The sequence below is a fragment of the Furipterus horrens genome, unplaced genomic scaffold (assembly GCF_987537825.1).
Source record: "Furipterus horrens unplaced genomic scaffold, mFurHor1.1.pri manual_scaffold_11, whole genome shotgun sequence".
Taxonomy (NCBI): Eukaryota; Metazoa; Chordata; class Mammalia; order Chiroptera; family Furipteridae; genus Furipterus; species Furipterus horrens.
Window position 1 is genome coordinate 57,571,562 of NW_028327181.1, and position 15,592 is coordinate 57,587,153.

General features: G+C 46.8%; 1 protein-coding gene across 4 annotated transcripts in view; it reads left to right on the plus strand.

Moving 5' to 3' along the window:
• The window catches only part of ZZEF1 (zinc finger ZZ-type and EF-hand domain containing 1), a 104,130-nt gene extending 88,925 nt beyond the window's left edge, over nt 1-15,205 (plus strand). For all 4 annotated transcript variants that reach the window (XM_090291455.1, XM_090291457.1, XM_090291456.1 and 1 more), the window contains exons 48-55: nt 21-380; nt 2,175-2,318; nt 4,049-4,217; nt 4,396-4,494; nt 4,877-5,042; nt 11,709-11,862; nt 12,373-12,444; nt 14,200-15,205. In XM_090291455.1, coding sequence (XP_090147581.1) covers nt 21-380; nt 2,175-2,318; nt 4,049-4,217; nt 4,396-4,494; nt 4,877-5,042; nt 11,709-11,862; nt 12,373-12,444; nt 14,200-14,280 — 1,245 coding nt within the window. In that variant the 3' untranslated portion in view covers nt 14,281-15,205. The remainder of the gene's footprint in view (nt 1-20; nt 381-2,174; nt 2,319-4,048; nt 4,218-4,395; nt 4,495-4,876; nt 5,043-11,708; nt 11,863-12,372; nt 12,445-14,199) is intronic.
• The last annotated feature ends 387 nt before the right edge of the window (nt 15,206-15,592 follow it).

A 15,592-nucleotide genomic window follows, 5' to 3' on the forward strand; every position in this document is an offset into this window, starting at 1 on the left:
GGTGGTCTTTGGGTTTGCAGTCCCGGCCCACGCGCTGTGACAAGGCCACACCTGAATCAAATCCCGTGACCCAGAAGCTGATCTCCAGTACAGAGAGCGAACTGCAGCAGAGCTATGCCAAGCAGCGGCGTAGCAAGAGCGCCGCCCTCCTGCACAAGGAGCTGAACTGCAAGAGCAAGAGGGCAGTTCGGGACTACCTTTTCCGCGTGAATGAGGCCACAGCCATCCTGTATGCTCGCCACGTGCTTGCATCCTTGCTCGCTGAGTGGCCTGGGCACGTGCCAGTGAGTGAGGACATCCTGGAGCTAAGTGGCCCTGCCCATATGACCTACATTTTTGATATGTTCATGCAGCTGGAAGAAAAACATCGGTGGGAAAAGGTACTTAAGCAGGCCAAGCTGGGCACGCACCCCACTCGCGCCTCTTCGGTTCTCTCCCCACCCCGACCCCAGGTGTTGGAACAGGCTTCCTCTAGCAGGTGATTTTCTGGAGTGAGCTTACCTGTGGCCGTAGGACTCCCTGACAGGTGTGAATGTGACACAGGCAGGGTAGGTCACTGTTGGACTCTTGTTAAGTACTGGCCCAGAGCTGAGCTCACAGCCTAGGACAGGCTTGGTGCTCAGAGTGTTTGCAGTAATGCCCATGAAACTTGTCTATGCAGTTTCCCTTTTTGTTTTCACACTTACAAGTCTTTTTTTAAAAAGATTTTTATGTATTTATTTTTAGAGAGAGGGGGAAGGAGGGAGAGAGAGAGGGAGAGAAACATCGATGGGCTAGAGCTACATCGATCCATTGCCTCTTGCAAGCCCTCAACCTGGCTACAGCCCAGGCATGTGCCCTGATTGGGAATTGAACTGGTGACCGTTTGGTTTGCAGAACAACCCCTAATCCACTGAGCCACACCAGCCAGGGCTACAAGTCTTAACTCTCTTCGTTAACCTATCTCTTCTCATGTCCCCTAGCATCTCACTGAATGTAAAGCCCATGGGACTGGGGTCATTACAACACTGATAACCTGTTCCCATAATATAGGAAGCCTTCCAAGACAACCTGTGTCTTCTCTTTCCAACCATCATCTCTAGAATGGCCTACCCTAGGTCAGACACTGCCGGCACTTATACCTGTGCTACTTTGTGACCTAAAGCTGAAGAAATCAAGATGGGAGGCTTCTCCAAGGCTTCTGTCCCCTGGGGGGTGGACCTGGGGGCTCTCCGGGGCCTGTGCATACTCCTGAGTCCAGTGCTCTAATTTTAAGGATCAGTTTTGACAGGTGGAGGCCAGTTTTTGTTTTCTTTTTACATCAAATCTTCAACTTGGTCTTTTAAAGTAGTGCTGGGTTAGCAATCCTTCACGGGCCTAGAAGCATCTCTTTCACCTCCTGCCGTGGAGAACTGAAAGATCCACAAAGTGGAAAATGCTCTAGAACTCAGGAGCCCCAGGCACTGTCTTCCACTGAGCTAGAGTGTTTTATCACCACCTTCCCAGTTTCCAGGTGCAAACATCTTGAGTCACACTTGCTACCTTCTTATTCATCCCCGTCCTGTCCTCTTGCCACCCTCACCTCCCTCACACACACACACACAGATGCAGTGCCTGAGGATTCGCCAGGACGTGGATTTATCCTGTAGTCCTTAACTTGCCGATTTCAGAATTCCACCCTGACTCAGTCCCCTAGGTCCTTCCCAGCCTCACCGCCTTGGAGTTGCTGGCATGTTTGCTGTAGCCACCGTTCTTGTTTGGAAGTGATGAAAGGGAGGAGTTTGACCCCTGTCAGTGTTTGTCTTGAATACGCCCTCCCCCATTCTTGCCCTGTGGAGCTACTACTCCTGCCCCTCACTCTGGGCGTCTATCCCATTGTGCTGCAATTGTTTCTCTGCATGTCCGTCGCACTGCTAGGCTCAGGACCCTTCATCTGATTGGTTCTGTTCATTCTTTTGGACCTTCTTCAGGGAGTGTAGCTCTGAAAGTGCCTCAGTGTCTGATTTATGGCAAGAGCCCCTTCCAGTGAGACTTAGCTGGTGGGGTGGCTTGAGGGGGTGGGTCAGGGTGCAGGGTGATGCCAGCCCCTTTGGATGGGCCATGGCTTGAAATAGACTCTCCCTTCTTCCTGATGGGGGAGTTCCAAGGCCCTGCCTCCGGCAGACCTTGACATTCCGTACCTTGTGTCCCGCCAGATCCTGCAGAAGGTGCTCCAGGGCTGCCGAGAGAACATGCTGGGGACCATGGCCTTGGCTGCCTGCCAGTTCATGGAGGAGCCAGGAATGGAGGTGCAAGTGAGAGAGTCGAAACACCCATACAACAACAACACCAACTTTGAGGTATGGTCCACGGTTGACTGGACCCACCCAGCCTCGGGTGTGTAGCTGGCAGGGCCCGCAGGGTCGCCGAGTAGCAAGAATCTCATCAACTCCCACAGCAGCTTTTTATCCTCGGGACAGCCCCGGCCAAGGAAGGGCTTCCTTAGTCTTAAGCTGCAGTCTGCCTCCCTGAAGCCTGAGATTCTGTACAACCTCATCTTCTCTCCTCCTGACCTTGCTTTAATAGAAAACATGGCCACCTGGCCCAGGAGGAGAGTTGACTCTTCCCACAGCAAGCTCCTTGGAGTGACTCCTCAGTGCCTTCCAGCTGTGAGTCTCTGTGTGGGTCTGGGTTCGGTCCTCACTGTATCTGTCTCCTGATGACCTGGCCACACCTTGGACACTCCCATCCCTTCATGTAACGACTTAGAACTGAAGAGCCTCATCTGTCCCATCCTTAACTTTGTACCTGGACAGGGGGAGGTAGGAGTTTGGATAAGGCGGATGTGGAATGGCCTATTATTCTCCCTGACTTAATAATGTCACTTGCATTTCTTTAGCTCTCTTTAAAAGATTTTATTTATTTACCTTTAGAGAGAGAGGAAGGGAGGGAGAAAGAGAGGGAGAGAAACATCAATATATGGTTGCCTCTCGCATGCCCCTAACTGGGGACCTGGCCCACAACCCAGGCCTGTGCCCTGACTGGGAATCAAACTGGCGACCCTTTGGTTCACAGGCCGGCATTCAATCCACTGAGCCACACCAGCCAGGGCTCTTTGGCCCTTTTCAAAATGTTGAAGCTGGCAAGGCATGAGCTTTGAAGGGCCAGTGCTCCATGGCAGCAGTGGTGAATGACAGAGAAACTCATGTATTTCGATAGAACTTGGTTATTGCTCAGCTGAAATTTTGTTTTGCAGACCTTCCCCACTGTTTCTTCAAAGCTTCTTCTCTCCCTGTGTTCCTGGGTCCAGCCCCATGTAGGCACATCTAGTAAGCTACCAAGTTCTCCCTCAAAGAGGACCACCTTATCTTTACCACCCGGACTCTCTCTCCTTCTCTGGCTTCCTTGCTCCTCTCTGCTGGCCTTGCCCCAGCCCTGGCCTTGCTGCATACCAGCTGTCAGAGGGATTCTTGCACAACACCAACCTAAGGCTTTCTCCTGCGTACAACCTTCCCAGGGCTCCCCTGCCCTCCAGACAAAGTCAAAACGCCTCATTATAGCACACCAGGCTTTCACTTCTGTTCCTGCCAGCCCGCCAGGGCCATTCCTGCCCCACCTCCCAAGCACACGCACTCCCAAACTTTACACAGGACACAGCAAGCTCCCTGCTGTTCCCTGAGCATGGCAGACTTCACTGAGCTGTTGTGTTTGCCCGAAATGCGGCCTTCGATGTGGTCCCATCCCGCCCCCCGACCTTGTCTCCTGCCTTTCCTTCCTTCCAGTCAGGCCCCTCCTGGCCTCTTTGTTCTTCACAACAACCTGAACATCCCTTCACAGGAACTCTTTTCTGCCCTGCCCTCCTTCTCCAAGGGAAGCCTGCCGGCTGGGCCCCACTCTGCAGAAGTGTGGCTCCTGCTATGTTTGCAGCTGCACACGTGTTCCTGTCCCAGCTAGCTGACTGGGCTCCCGGAAGGCAGGGCTGTGACTTACTCGTTCTTACACCTCCAGTTTCAGTTGCAGGACTTGGCATGAGGTCAGCCCTCAGTAAGTGACCAGTAATGACAAAAGTGTTCTCACTTCTCCTCCCTAGGATAAAGTTCACATTCCTGGTGCCATCTACCTCTCAGTCAAATTTGATTCTCAGTGCAACACAGAGGAAGGCTGTGATGAGTTAGCCATGTCCAGCAGCAGTGACTTTCAGCAGGATCGACACAATTTCAGTGGGTCTCAACAGAAATGGAAAGATTTTGAGCTTCCAGGTAGTAAAGAAATTCTTGGTTCTATTAATTCTTAACATTAAGTATTTAAACTTCAAACTGAAAAGGGAAATTACTGGAGGATTTTAAACAGGGTTTATTATATTTCATCAGGAACACCTCACTTGCCATTCCCTGTTATCACAGTGTCCTGACCGGTCTCTACTTCTTGTGTCACCAGGAGACACCCTGTATTACCGCTTCACCTCTGATATGAGCAATACCGAGTGGGGCTACAAGTTCACTGTGACAGCCGGGCACCTGGGGCGATTCCAGACAGGTGTGTGCTCTTCCTTTTCGGTCCGTACCGTCTCCCTGCCAGGGATACTCTGGGTGGAAGTACCATTATGTCATTGATCTTTGTTAAAATCAAAGCAGGTATTTTTCTCTAAGCCTTCCACGAGTTCGTCTGACAAGCCCCACACATGTCACTCTAGAATGTGTTGTATGGTTGGTTAGTTGTAAACCTGAATGGCCAGAGAGAAGAGCCACCTAAAGAAGACGCTGTTGCCTTAGAATTTGCCAGGGCATTTTTGTGAGAAAGGGGAAATGAAAATGTCCCTATATTGCTTTTACAGAAGGCATAATTTCAGGCAACATTTAATTGATCAGTTGTTACATTCTATTTATTAAAATATCTGTGTTTTGTGGGGGTTGTCCAGGATTTGAGATTTTGAAGCAAATGCTGTCAGAAGACAGAGTCGTGCCGCACCTCCCCTTGGCCAAAATGTGGGAATGGCTGGTAGGCGTGGCTTGTCGCCAGACGGGCCATCAGCGATTAAAAGCCATTCACCTACTTCTGAGGATTGTGCGGTGCTGCACCCTCAGGTAAGCTGCTTTCTGGATGTGCGTCTTTTGCTGGGTATTTGCCCTGCAGGTACTCCTCCTACTCTGTGGCTTGCCCTTCCACTCTTTTTTAGCGGTATCTTCCAGTGTCTTCCGGTTTATCAATCATTTCCTTTATGGAGTGCTTTTGCTGTCCTGGTTAGGATGTTTTGCCTTACTCGACATTGGGGTCATGAAGATATTTCCTGTGTTATCTTCTAGAAGCTTAATTGGTTTTTCTTTCACTTTTAGACCTACAATCAATGTGGAGTGAATTTTAGTGAATGTTAAGAAGTGTAGGGGCCAAGATTAGTTTTTTCTTACGTGGGTCTCTACTTGAATATAAGAACCATCTTTGCCCTCACCACACTCCCGTGCCATCTTTGTCACAAAGTAGGCATCCGTCTGTGCATGGGTCTGTGTCTGGTCTCTTTCGTTCCATCGGCCTTTTTGAATAACCTTGTGCCAGTACCACACTGTCTTAAATCTTGTAGCTTTACAATAAATGTACATGTCTAATACTATACATCCTTCAGCATAGCTCTTCACCTTCTTGACTATCTTTTTTTATTCTTGTTTATTCTATTACAGTTGTCCCAATTTTTCCCCCTTTCCCTCCTCCATCCTGCCCGCACCGTCCATTCCTACAGTCCATCCCCACCCTGTTGTCCATGTCCATGGGTCATTCATACATGTTCTTTGACTAGTCCCTTCCCCTTTTTCCCACTATTCCCCCTCTCCCTCCTTCTCTGGTACCTGTCAGTCTGCTCTGTTTCCATGTCTCTGCTTCTGTTTTGCTCATTAAGTTTATTTTGTTCATTAGATTCCTCTAATAAGTGAGATCATAGGTATTTGTCTTTCACCGACGAGCTTATTTCACTCAGCACAATGCTCTCCAGTCCCAGCCATGCTGTCCCAAAGGGCAGGAGGGCCTTCTTTCTCTCTGCTGCACAGCACTCCATTGTGTAAGTGTACCACCGTTTTTTGATCCACTCATTTAGGCTGTTTCCAGCACTTGGCTATTGTAAGTAGCGCTGCTATGAACATCAGGGTGCATAAGTTCTTCTGAATTGGTGTTTTGGGATTACTAGGGTATATTCCCAGCAGTGGAATCTCCAGGTCAAAAGGCAGTTCCATCTTTACTTATTGCAGAAATTCCATACTGCTTTCCACAGTGGCCGCACCAGTCTGCATTCCCACCAACAGTGCACTATAGGTCCCTCTTCCCACATCCTCGCCAACACTTGTTTGTTGATTTATTGATGGCCATTCTGACAGATGTGGGGTGGTATCTCATTGTGGTTTTTATTTGTTCTGATGGCTAGTGACGTTGAGCATTCTTTCATGTGCCTATGGGCCCTCGGTATGTCCTCCTTGTAAAAGGGTCTGTTCAGGTCCTCTGCCCATTTTTTAATTGGGTTGTTTGTCTTCCTTATGTTGAGTCATGTGTGTTCTTTATATATTTTGGAGATCAAATTTTTGTCCGAGGTCTTATTGGCAAATATATTTTCCCATACGGTTGATTCCCTTTTTATCTTGCTGATGTTTTCTTTAGCCGAGCAGAAGCTTTTTAATTTGATGTAGTCCCATTTTGTTTATATTTTTTCTTTATTTCCCTTGCCCTGGGAGATATAGCATCAGAAATATTACTATGTGGGATATCTGAAATTTTACTGCCTGTGTCTTCCTCTAGGACTTTTATAGTATCATGACTTATATTTAAGTCTTTTATCCATTTTGAGTTTATTCTGGTGTATGATGTAAGTTGGTGGTCTAGTTTCATTTTTTTGCATGTACCTATCCAGGTCTCCCAACACCATTTATTGAAGAGGCTATTTTTACTCCATTGTATGTTCATGCCCCTTTGTCAAATATTAATTGACCACAGAGACATAGGTTTATTTCTGGGCTCTCTATTCTGTTCCATTGATCTGTGTGTCTCTGTTCATATGCCAGTACCAGACTGGTTTGATTACAGTAGCCTTGTAGTGTAGTGTGATATCAGGTATTGTGATCCCTCCTACTTTGTTCTTCTTTCTCAAGATTGTTGTGGCTATTCAGGGTCTTTTTTGGTTTTATATAAATTCTTGAAGTATTTGTTCTAGATCTGTGAAATATGCGATTGGTATTTTAATAGGATTTGCATTAAGTATATAGATTGCTTTGGGTAGTATGGACATTTTAATGATGTTAATTCTTCCAATTCACAAACACAGTATATGCTTCCATTTATTTGTATCTTCCTCAATTTCTTTCTTCATTGGTCTTGACTATTTGTAACCCTACATGGCCATATAAATTTTAGAATTAGTTTATTTCTTTTTTTCCCCAGAATTATTAAGGTCTAACCCACAAATAACAATTGTAGTATATTGTAGTAGAACACAATCATTTGATATCTATATACATTATTAAAGGATTCCCACCATCCAGTTAACACATCTCTCACCTTGCAGTACGTGAGTGTTCACTCTTTTCTCCTCATCCCTACCAACATTTGTTATCTCTTTTTTCTTTTCATAATAGACCTGAGGTGATAGCTCATTGTGGTTTTGATTCACATCTCCCTGATGATTAGTGATGTTGATTACCTTTTCATGTACCTGTTTGCAATTTGCATGCTTTCTTTGGAAAAATGACTATTCAGATCCTCTACCTTTTATTTGGGGATGGGGGGTTCTCCACAGAGCTTTCACTGTTACACAAATGCTAGCCGCAGATTTCTTCCCTTTGACCTTTCCAGTTCTCTGGAGCAGTCTGTTCATCCCTTTACTAGCAGATCCTCTGAACTGAGACCCAACGAAAAGTATCACCAGGTCTATATATTGTATCATCAGAGGGTCGTCAGGCATAGAGGCAGCGGGAGTCATGGGTTCTCTTAATACAAAATGCCCCAATGGTGGGCATTCAGACTCCCTAATTCACATGTAAGGCATTTATGAGTTACGTATTGTGGGATCCATTTAAAATACAGAAAATGAGCCTAACATCAGAAATTAAGAAGTGCTTAACTCATTATTTTACTTAGAGTCTTTGTAGTAAAAGCCTCAAAAGGATACAGACAAGTAGAATAAGTTTGTTTTACTAATTTAGAATCAGCTTCATTAGGCAGGTGTCTAAAAAGTGGACATTCTCACCACAAAGAACTGCTACCAACAGGATACTTTGCCCATTTTTAAATTGGGTTATTTGTTTTTTTGCTATTGAGTTGTATGGGTTTTTAATATATTTTGAATATTAATTCCTTATCAGATATGTGGTTTGCAGCTGTTTTCTCCCATTCAGTAAGTTGCCTTTTCATTTTGTTGATGGTTTCTTTTGTTGTAAATAAGCTTTTCAGTTTGATGGAGTCCCACTTGTTTGTTTTTGCTTTTGGTATCAAATCCAAAAATCATTGATAAGATCAAAGTCAAGGAGCTTACCTCTATGTTTTCTTCTAGGAGTTTTACAGTTTCAGATCTTACATTCAAGTCTTTGATGCATTTTGAGTTGATTTTTATGAGTGGTGTGTGATAGAGGTCAAGTTTCATTTTTTTGTGTGTGGGTACCTAGTTTCCCAATACCATTGATTGAAGAGATTTTCTTTCTTCATTGCATATTCTTGGCACCTTTGTTGAAAATTAATTGCCCGTATGTGCATGGGTTTATTTCTGGGCACTCTGTTCTGTTCCATTGATCTGTATGTCTGTTTTTATACCAATACAATACTGTTTTGATTACTATAGCTTGTAATACTTTTAGCCTTGTTCTTCTTTCCTAAGATTTCTGTGGTTATTCATGTTCTTTTGTAGTTTCATATGAATTTTAGAATTATTTTTTCTATTTCTATGACAAATACCATTAAAATTTTGAATCTGTACATTTTGCTATGAGTAGTATGAACATTTAAACAATATTCTTTCAATTCATGAACACAGACTATCTTTCCATTTATTTGTCTTCAATTTCTTTCACCAGTTTTTTGTAGTTTTCAGTGCACAGATCTTTCACCTCCTTTCTTAAATTTATTTTTAAATATTTTATTCTTTTTGATCCTATTGTAAATGGGATTATTTTATTAATTTCTCTTTTTGATAGTTCATTGTTAGTGTATAAAAACACAACTGATTTTTCTATATTGATTTTGTATCTTGTAACTGAACTGAATTTATTAGTTGTAACAACTTTTTGGTGAAATCTTGAGGGTTTTCTATATATAATGTCATGCCATCTGCAAACAGAGAGAGTTTTACTTCTTCCTTTCCAATATTGATGCCTTTATATCTTTTTCTTGCCTGATTACATTGGCCTGGACTTCCAGTATTGTGTTGAATAGAATTGATGAGAGTGGGCATCCTTGCCTTGTTCCTGCTTAGTTTATTTCTTAGACAATGTGTATGTATGCACACAACCCTCCTCACCTGATGAAATTTTGATGACACTTTAGATCAATTTGAGAGGAAACAGGGTATTTAGAACATTGATTCCTCTAATCCACAATCCTCTATTGTTTAGATCTTAGTAATGTTACAAAACCATAAAGTTTTCTATGTAGAGGACTTACATAACATTTTGTTAGATTTATTCCTAGGTACTTAATGTTTTTGGTGGTATTATAAGTGGTATTTTAAGTTTTTTATTTTTAATTGTTTCTGCTGATATATAATTAATTTTCATGTATTGCACTTGTATCATAGCTAGTGACCTTGTTCTTTTAATTCTTTGGGGGTACATGTAGATTATTCAGCACACAGTCATGTTAACTTCAAATAGTGAGTTTTATTTCTTCCTCTCAATCCTTAGAAACTATTTTGGCCTTTTTGCACTAGCCAGAGCCTTCAATATAGCATTGAAAAGAAGTAGGGATTGAAGGCATAATTGTCTTATTCCTCATCTCAGAGGGAAGGCTTTAATGACTGTGGCCACACATGTCATTCACACATTTTGTCCCTACCCTCCTTGCTCAGACCCCCACCTGTTAGAAGTTCAGTACCCTCTTTCTAGCATTTTTAAGGCACACAGACACACAGAATGCTAGTCAGCGTGGAGGGATGATACTCAAAGTAACAGGTTGTCTTCTCATGTAGTATTTGAAAAATAAAGGACTCTTCAAGTGAGAGAAGAGAAATGACAGCACCTGTAGGCAGTCAGTGTACGGGCTGGCAGAGGGGCGGGAGAGAGGGAAATCTGGACATTACCACTGTGTCCTTGTATGCAAACATCAGGGGCCAGGTAGCCCCCAGGGCTTGCTTAGTTCAGTTCTTCTGAGAGTGGCTTCCAGTGAGAACTAACTAGTGGAGTGGTGTGTACGCATCTCCACTGTCTTCAGACGGGAGGGCCCTTCCTGGCTGCCTTGTGGATGCGCTTTTGCAATTTGCTGGCCGTCCCTTAGGGACGCTCCTACACCCGCTCAGTCCCAGGGCCTGAGAATGGGGGGTGGTGGGGGGGTGGGGGGCTGTTGGTCAGGGAGGAAGGCAGGGGAAGGCTGGCAGGCAGAAGTGCCCTAGTTCTGCCACAGGCATGAGCCGTGCAGGTGCATTTTTCTTCACGCTGGAAGTGCTTTCCGAAAACTCAGCTGTAGCTGCCACTTTAAATCAAGCCCAATCTTCCCATTGGTTTCCATTGTGAAGACTTACTCCTCTGGAAGAAAGTGACTAGCTCCAAAATTACACTTAAAGTGTACAGAATTCTTTTTAAAGTCATACATTAAAGAAAAAAGCAAAAATTTAAGACAATATAAAATCATGCAGTAAGTCCAAGAATATTATTTATTTCATAATTTTTCTCCTCTGAAGCATGTTGAAGTGGAATTAGAGCACAACCTCCCTCTTGAGTTTAAAAAAACATCGCTGCAGTCTCTCAACAAGGCTCTTTTGGAAAGGATTCTTTACAGAGAAAGATTGCTGGTCTCGCAGGCTTACATCTTGTGTTTCATGAGCCTAAGATCATAATACTGTAATGGTTGTCATTGTCTTTTACATTGTTTTTTGTTTTTCTGATTATTAAAGCAACGAGTGTTGTAGAAAATCTAGAAAACTGGCAGGGACAACTACTATTATTTTTTAAAATATTTTATTTATTTTTAGAGGGAGGAAAGGAGAGAAACATTGACTTGTGAGAGGTACCTTGACCGGTTGCCTCTGGTGCACCCCCAGCCGGGGACCCAGCCCACAACCCAGGCATGTGCCCTGACTGGGAATCAAACTGGTAGCCTTTCAGTTCACAGGCCACTGCTCAATCCACCGAGCCACACTAGCCAGAGCTGATGATATTTTTTGTATGTCTGTTTACTATTGTTTTTAATGTCATTACACAATATTGTATATGCAGGGTTGTTTTTTTTTTTAATTTTATTCTGTATATACAGTTGTTTTTTTCTACTTAACATTATCTTGAGTTTTTTTTCACTGTCATTGGAAGTTCTTTATAACAGCCATTTTTAAGGATGTACAGGTGATTTACATGAATGTACTACAGGATGTCCTGTTTCCTTGGGGTCCCATTTTGAAGTTTAGGTCCTGCCCCTCACCCTATTGGCTGGAGGTGAATATGTTCAGCCCATTTTTAGGGGGCAGGTGAGTGGGACTATCTTGTCATAATAACTTTACTCGGTGCAGGGGCGGGGAGAGTCAGAGCTGCAGTTCCCTGCCCACCACCCACCGTCTGTCTGACACGGCCCTCCTCCCATAGCGACCTCTGTGACCTTGCGCTGTTGAAGCCCCTGTGGCGGCTCTTCACCCACATGGAGTACAGCCTGTATGAAGACGTGACCCAGCCAGGCGTCCTCCTGCCCCTGCACCGTGCCCTCACCGAGCTCTTCTTTGTCACGGAGAGTCGTGCCCAGGTGAGGCCCGCCCTGCCTCTTGCCCGGTTCCTGGGCCGGGCTGCCCAGGACTCAGACCACAGCCCCATCCCTAGCCCTGGGGTGGGTGGAGAGGGTGTTCAAGGTCTTGGCTGACCTGCACAGGGAGGCAGACGTGGCCTGGGCCCGCACCTCCCAGCCCTGGCAGCCTGCTCGTTTCATTGGGCCTGAAGCCACGGGCTTGGGGCGGGGCCTGGGGACAGGACAGGGGAGTGCCTTGGATCAGCCCTTGACAGCAGTGAGCTTTGGAAAGGAAAGCGGATGGGTCCTTTCTTCTTCCTCTTCTTTTTTCCTCCCCGCAGCACAATAGACTTACTGAGAGTGAGAGATGAAAGGGCTCCCTGGGCCCAGCTCCTTCCATGGCTCTTGAGTGAGGTGGTGCCGGGAGGCTCTGGCAGAGCGAGCACTGAATACCCACTTGAGGTGTCTGAGGTCATGGGCGGGTGTCTCCTGGGTGGCAGTTGTTAGAGCTGCGCCCTGCTCTCTCCACAGGAGCTCGGCTTGCTGCAGGATTACCTGCTGGCCTTAACCACCGACGAGCATCTCCTCCGCTGTGCAGCACAGGTACGCGCCCCTCGGAGCTGGCCCTGCAGCAGGCTGTCCCCACCACGCAGCTGGGACAAAGGGCCTCTGTGCCTGTGGCACGAGCACAGAACCCCACCCCCGCCACAGGGCCCCCCGGAGCTCCATTCCAGTTCCGCCCCTCCCTCCTGGGGTCAGAGAGCAGAGATGCCTCACTTATCACTGGCATCCATGCCGGACTGTGGGCCAGAAGGCGCTGGCAGGGACTCGTGTCTTTTAAACCAGAACAAGCAGTGCCTCACATTTACAGTTTGGCTGGCCCCTGACGTTTCCATAAAGTTAGATTTCAGATATTTTGGGATGTAACTTCCTCCCTGGTAGAACTCTGACAGCTGTTTGGTCCCAGGACGCCCTATACTTCTCAATTATGGAGGATCCCAAAACGCTTTTGTTTATGTGCATTATATTGTATGTACTGAAATATACCATGGGAAATTAAATTATATTTGAAATTTAGAAATGAAGACAAAAATTTTAAACATTTATTTATCAATGTGTTTAAAAATAATAAGCCCATTCCTTGTTAACACGAGTGGCATGTTTTGTGAAAGAGAGCAGCACTATGTCCCATGTCTGCAGCTCTCCTTAGTGTCTGCCTTCGTGGAGGACAGCTGGCGTCCCGTGTCTGCTTCTGTTCACCTGTTGCCTATCACACATTGGCCTCTGGACAGCTCCACAGTATACTTGTGAGAGCATGAAAGGGAAAAAGGCAGGATGGTGTAATTGTGAAAATAGTTTTTACTGTGCGGAGGCCCTAAAAAGGTCTGAGGAACCCGCAGGCCCCAGACTCCATTTTGAGAACCTCGGGTTTCACAGACTCCTTGACTGTCACAGAGCATGTGGTCCAATCCCGAAGGGGACAGATGGAGGTCCTGAAGCTCAGGGAAGGAGGGAGATGCCCAGGGTCACACCTGAATGGGTATCCAGCTGTGACTCCCAGTCAGAGCGTCACACTGTTCCTGCCACATTTTCTCAGTGAACCTTCCTCCTTCAAGAAAGGGTCAGGTGCCTTCCTGGAAGCAGTGGTCCCCCATCAATTACAGAAGAGTTTGTGTGAATTTTCCTGAGACCAGTAGGCAGATGCCTACCAGCACTGCCACCACCACCTCTGGTTGCGTGACACAATACGAAATTGGAGATCGGGCCATTTTGGCACTGAAAGCTCAACAATGCACATCCCTGTGGGCTCCTCCCTCTTGTCTGTGCCCGCGCCGTCTCCTCTCCCTCATTCTGACCCTCCCCGTAGCCCGGCCACTGCTGGGCCAGCACTGCCTCTCCCCCCGCTGCTGCCTCACGCTGTCCTGGGCAGCCCCCACGCCTGCTGCCCTTACCTGGAAGACCAGCCTCAGCCTGGCCCGTGGCCTCCACTGTCCCAGCATTGCTTCCTGGGTCCCCAGCACTGGCTGCTGGTTTCTCCCCTTCTGTGCCTGTGTGCTGTGTCCTTCCCTGACCCCTGTGGACAGTGTCCACTGCGCCCCCAGCTTTGCACCTGCCCCTCTCTTAGGGCAGCGGTGATTTCTACCTTATGTCTGAAGTTCTCATGTGGTCTCAGTAGCTTTTGTTTCTTGCTCTAGACTGAGGTCCTCCAGCTGACGGGAACCATATCTGGCTCATGCCTTCCTTGCCCCCACCCCCCTCAAGTGCTCAACTTAGGGTCTTGTTCAGCCAGCACTTAACGAACCGAGCAAGGGAATGAAAGGTTCTTGACGTGGGCAATGATTCTTTCTCTTTCCACAGGCTCTGCAGAACATAGCTGCTATCAGCCTGGCCATCAACTACCCAAACAAGGCAACCCACCTCTGGAATGTCGAGTGTTAGCCCTTGGTATGGTGTGCATGGAACCAGCTAAACTGACCCCGGGGATTTTTACAGCAGATAGCTAATAAGCTCCTTCAGGAAAATTCCTGTGGCGTTCATGCCTGGCTCTCCATGAGCTCCCTCTCCCACTCTGATCAGAATGCCAAGCAGCCACGTCTCCAAGAGCTTCCCTGTCACAGGCTAGACGCCTGCACAGCATGTGAGAACAAGCAAAGCAGCGCAAAATTACTCAGAAACGGCTGGCAGGAGGCCCTTGAGAAGGTTGTTCAGAGACAGGCTTTTCTCCAGGGTCTGTCCCTGAAGAAGCTGCCACCCAGGGAAGACCTGGAAGCAGCCTCTCTGGAAAGGGTTCCGTCTCAGTTGAGCTGGAACTGCCTGCACTCGCCCTTCAAGTGAAGCCCAGTCAGCACAGGGCCGCCTTCCTCAGCAAGGCCTCCCGCAGCAGCGCTGGGCCCGGGAGCTCCTCTCTTGCTTTTGCTTCCTGAGATGAGCTAATCGAACCCGAAACTGGTGAGAGGGAGCCTGCCTACCACCACCTGGTCCCCAGCATTTAGGCTGGGACCAGCGCAGCGCCAGCTCCCTCGCCACAGCCGTCCCGGAGAAGTCCTTGGTGAGGAGAGTGCCCTTGGGAACCGCCAGCAGGCCACCTGAGAGTGTCCGCTCGTGCCCTGGCTCCCAGCACATCCAAGTTTTTTCAGTTGTTTTAACATATTTCAGTGTCCACCTCATGTTTCTAGAACAGAACTACATGAACTCCCCTGAGAGGGCCCCAAGGGAATGACAGTGGAACAGCCATTCAGGGGACAAACTGATGTGAAAGTAGCAGAACATAAGAGATCTCATTAGCTTCTGTACCTAAAGACTTGAAGTGTTATCAGAGGAGCTCTTATTTTAGAAGTAAAGCAAACAAACACACAGAAAAACACATGATGATTTTATTTCTGCTCCGTGGTCAGTAATTCATCGCGTCCGCCTCTGGGACTTGGCATGGGTGTCCAGCTGTCACTTGTCTAGCAATAACTGCATTAGTGCTAATGAAAGCTGCTTCCAATTTTCTTTTTATGATTGTAGTCTTGCCCTGAAGTGCTGATTATTATCCTCTTTCGAGCGCCGCGCTCTGGGGTTGGCGTGTGGACTGTTCACAGGCCTCAGCGGGACTCGCAAGTATGAAGAATGCCTGAGGCTGCTGCCATTCAGGGCAGGTGTCTGGGCCTGAGCGTGGCCCTCCGACAGGACCGACCCCAGAAAGGCTCGTCACAGCCAGGGACTTAGCCAGAGATCGGCATTGCCATGGCCTCTGTTGCCCCCTCTG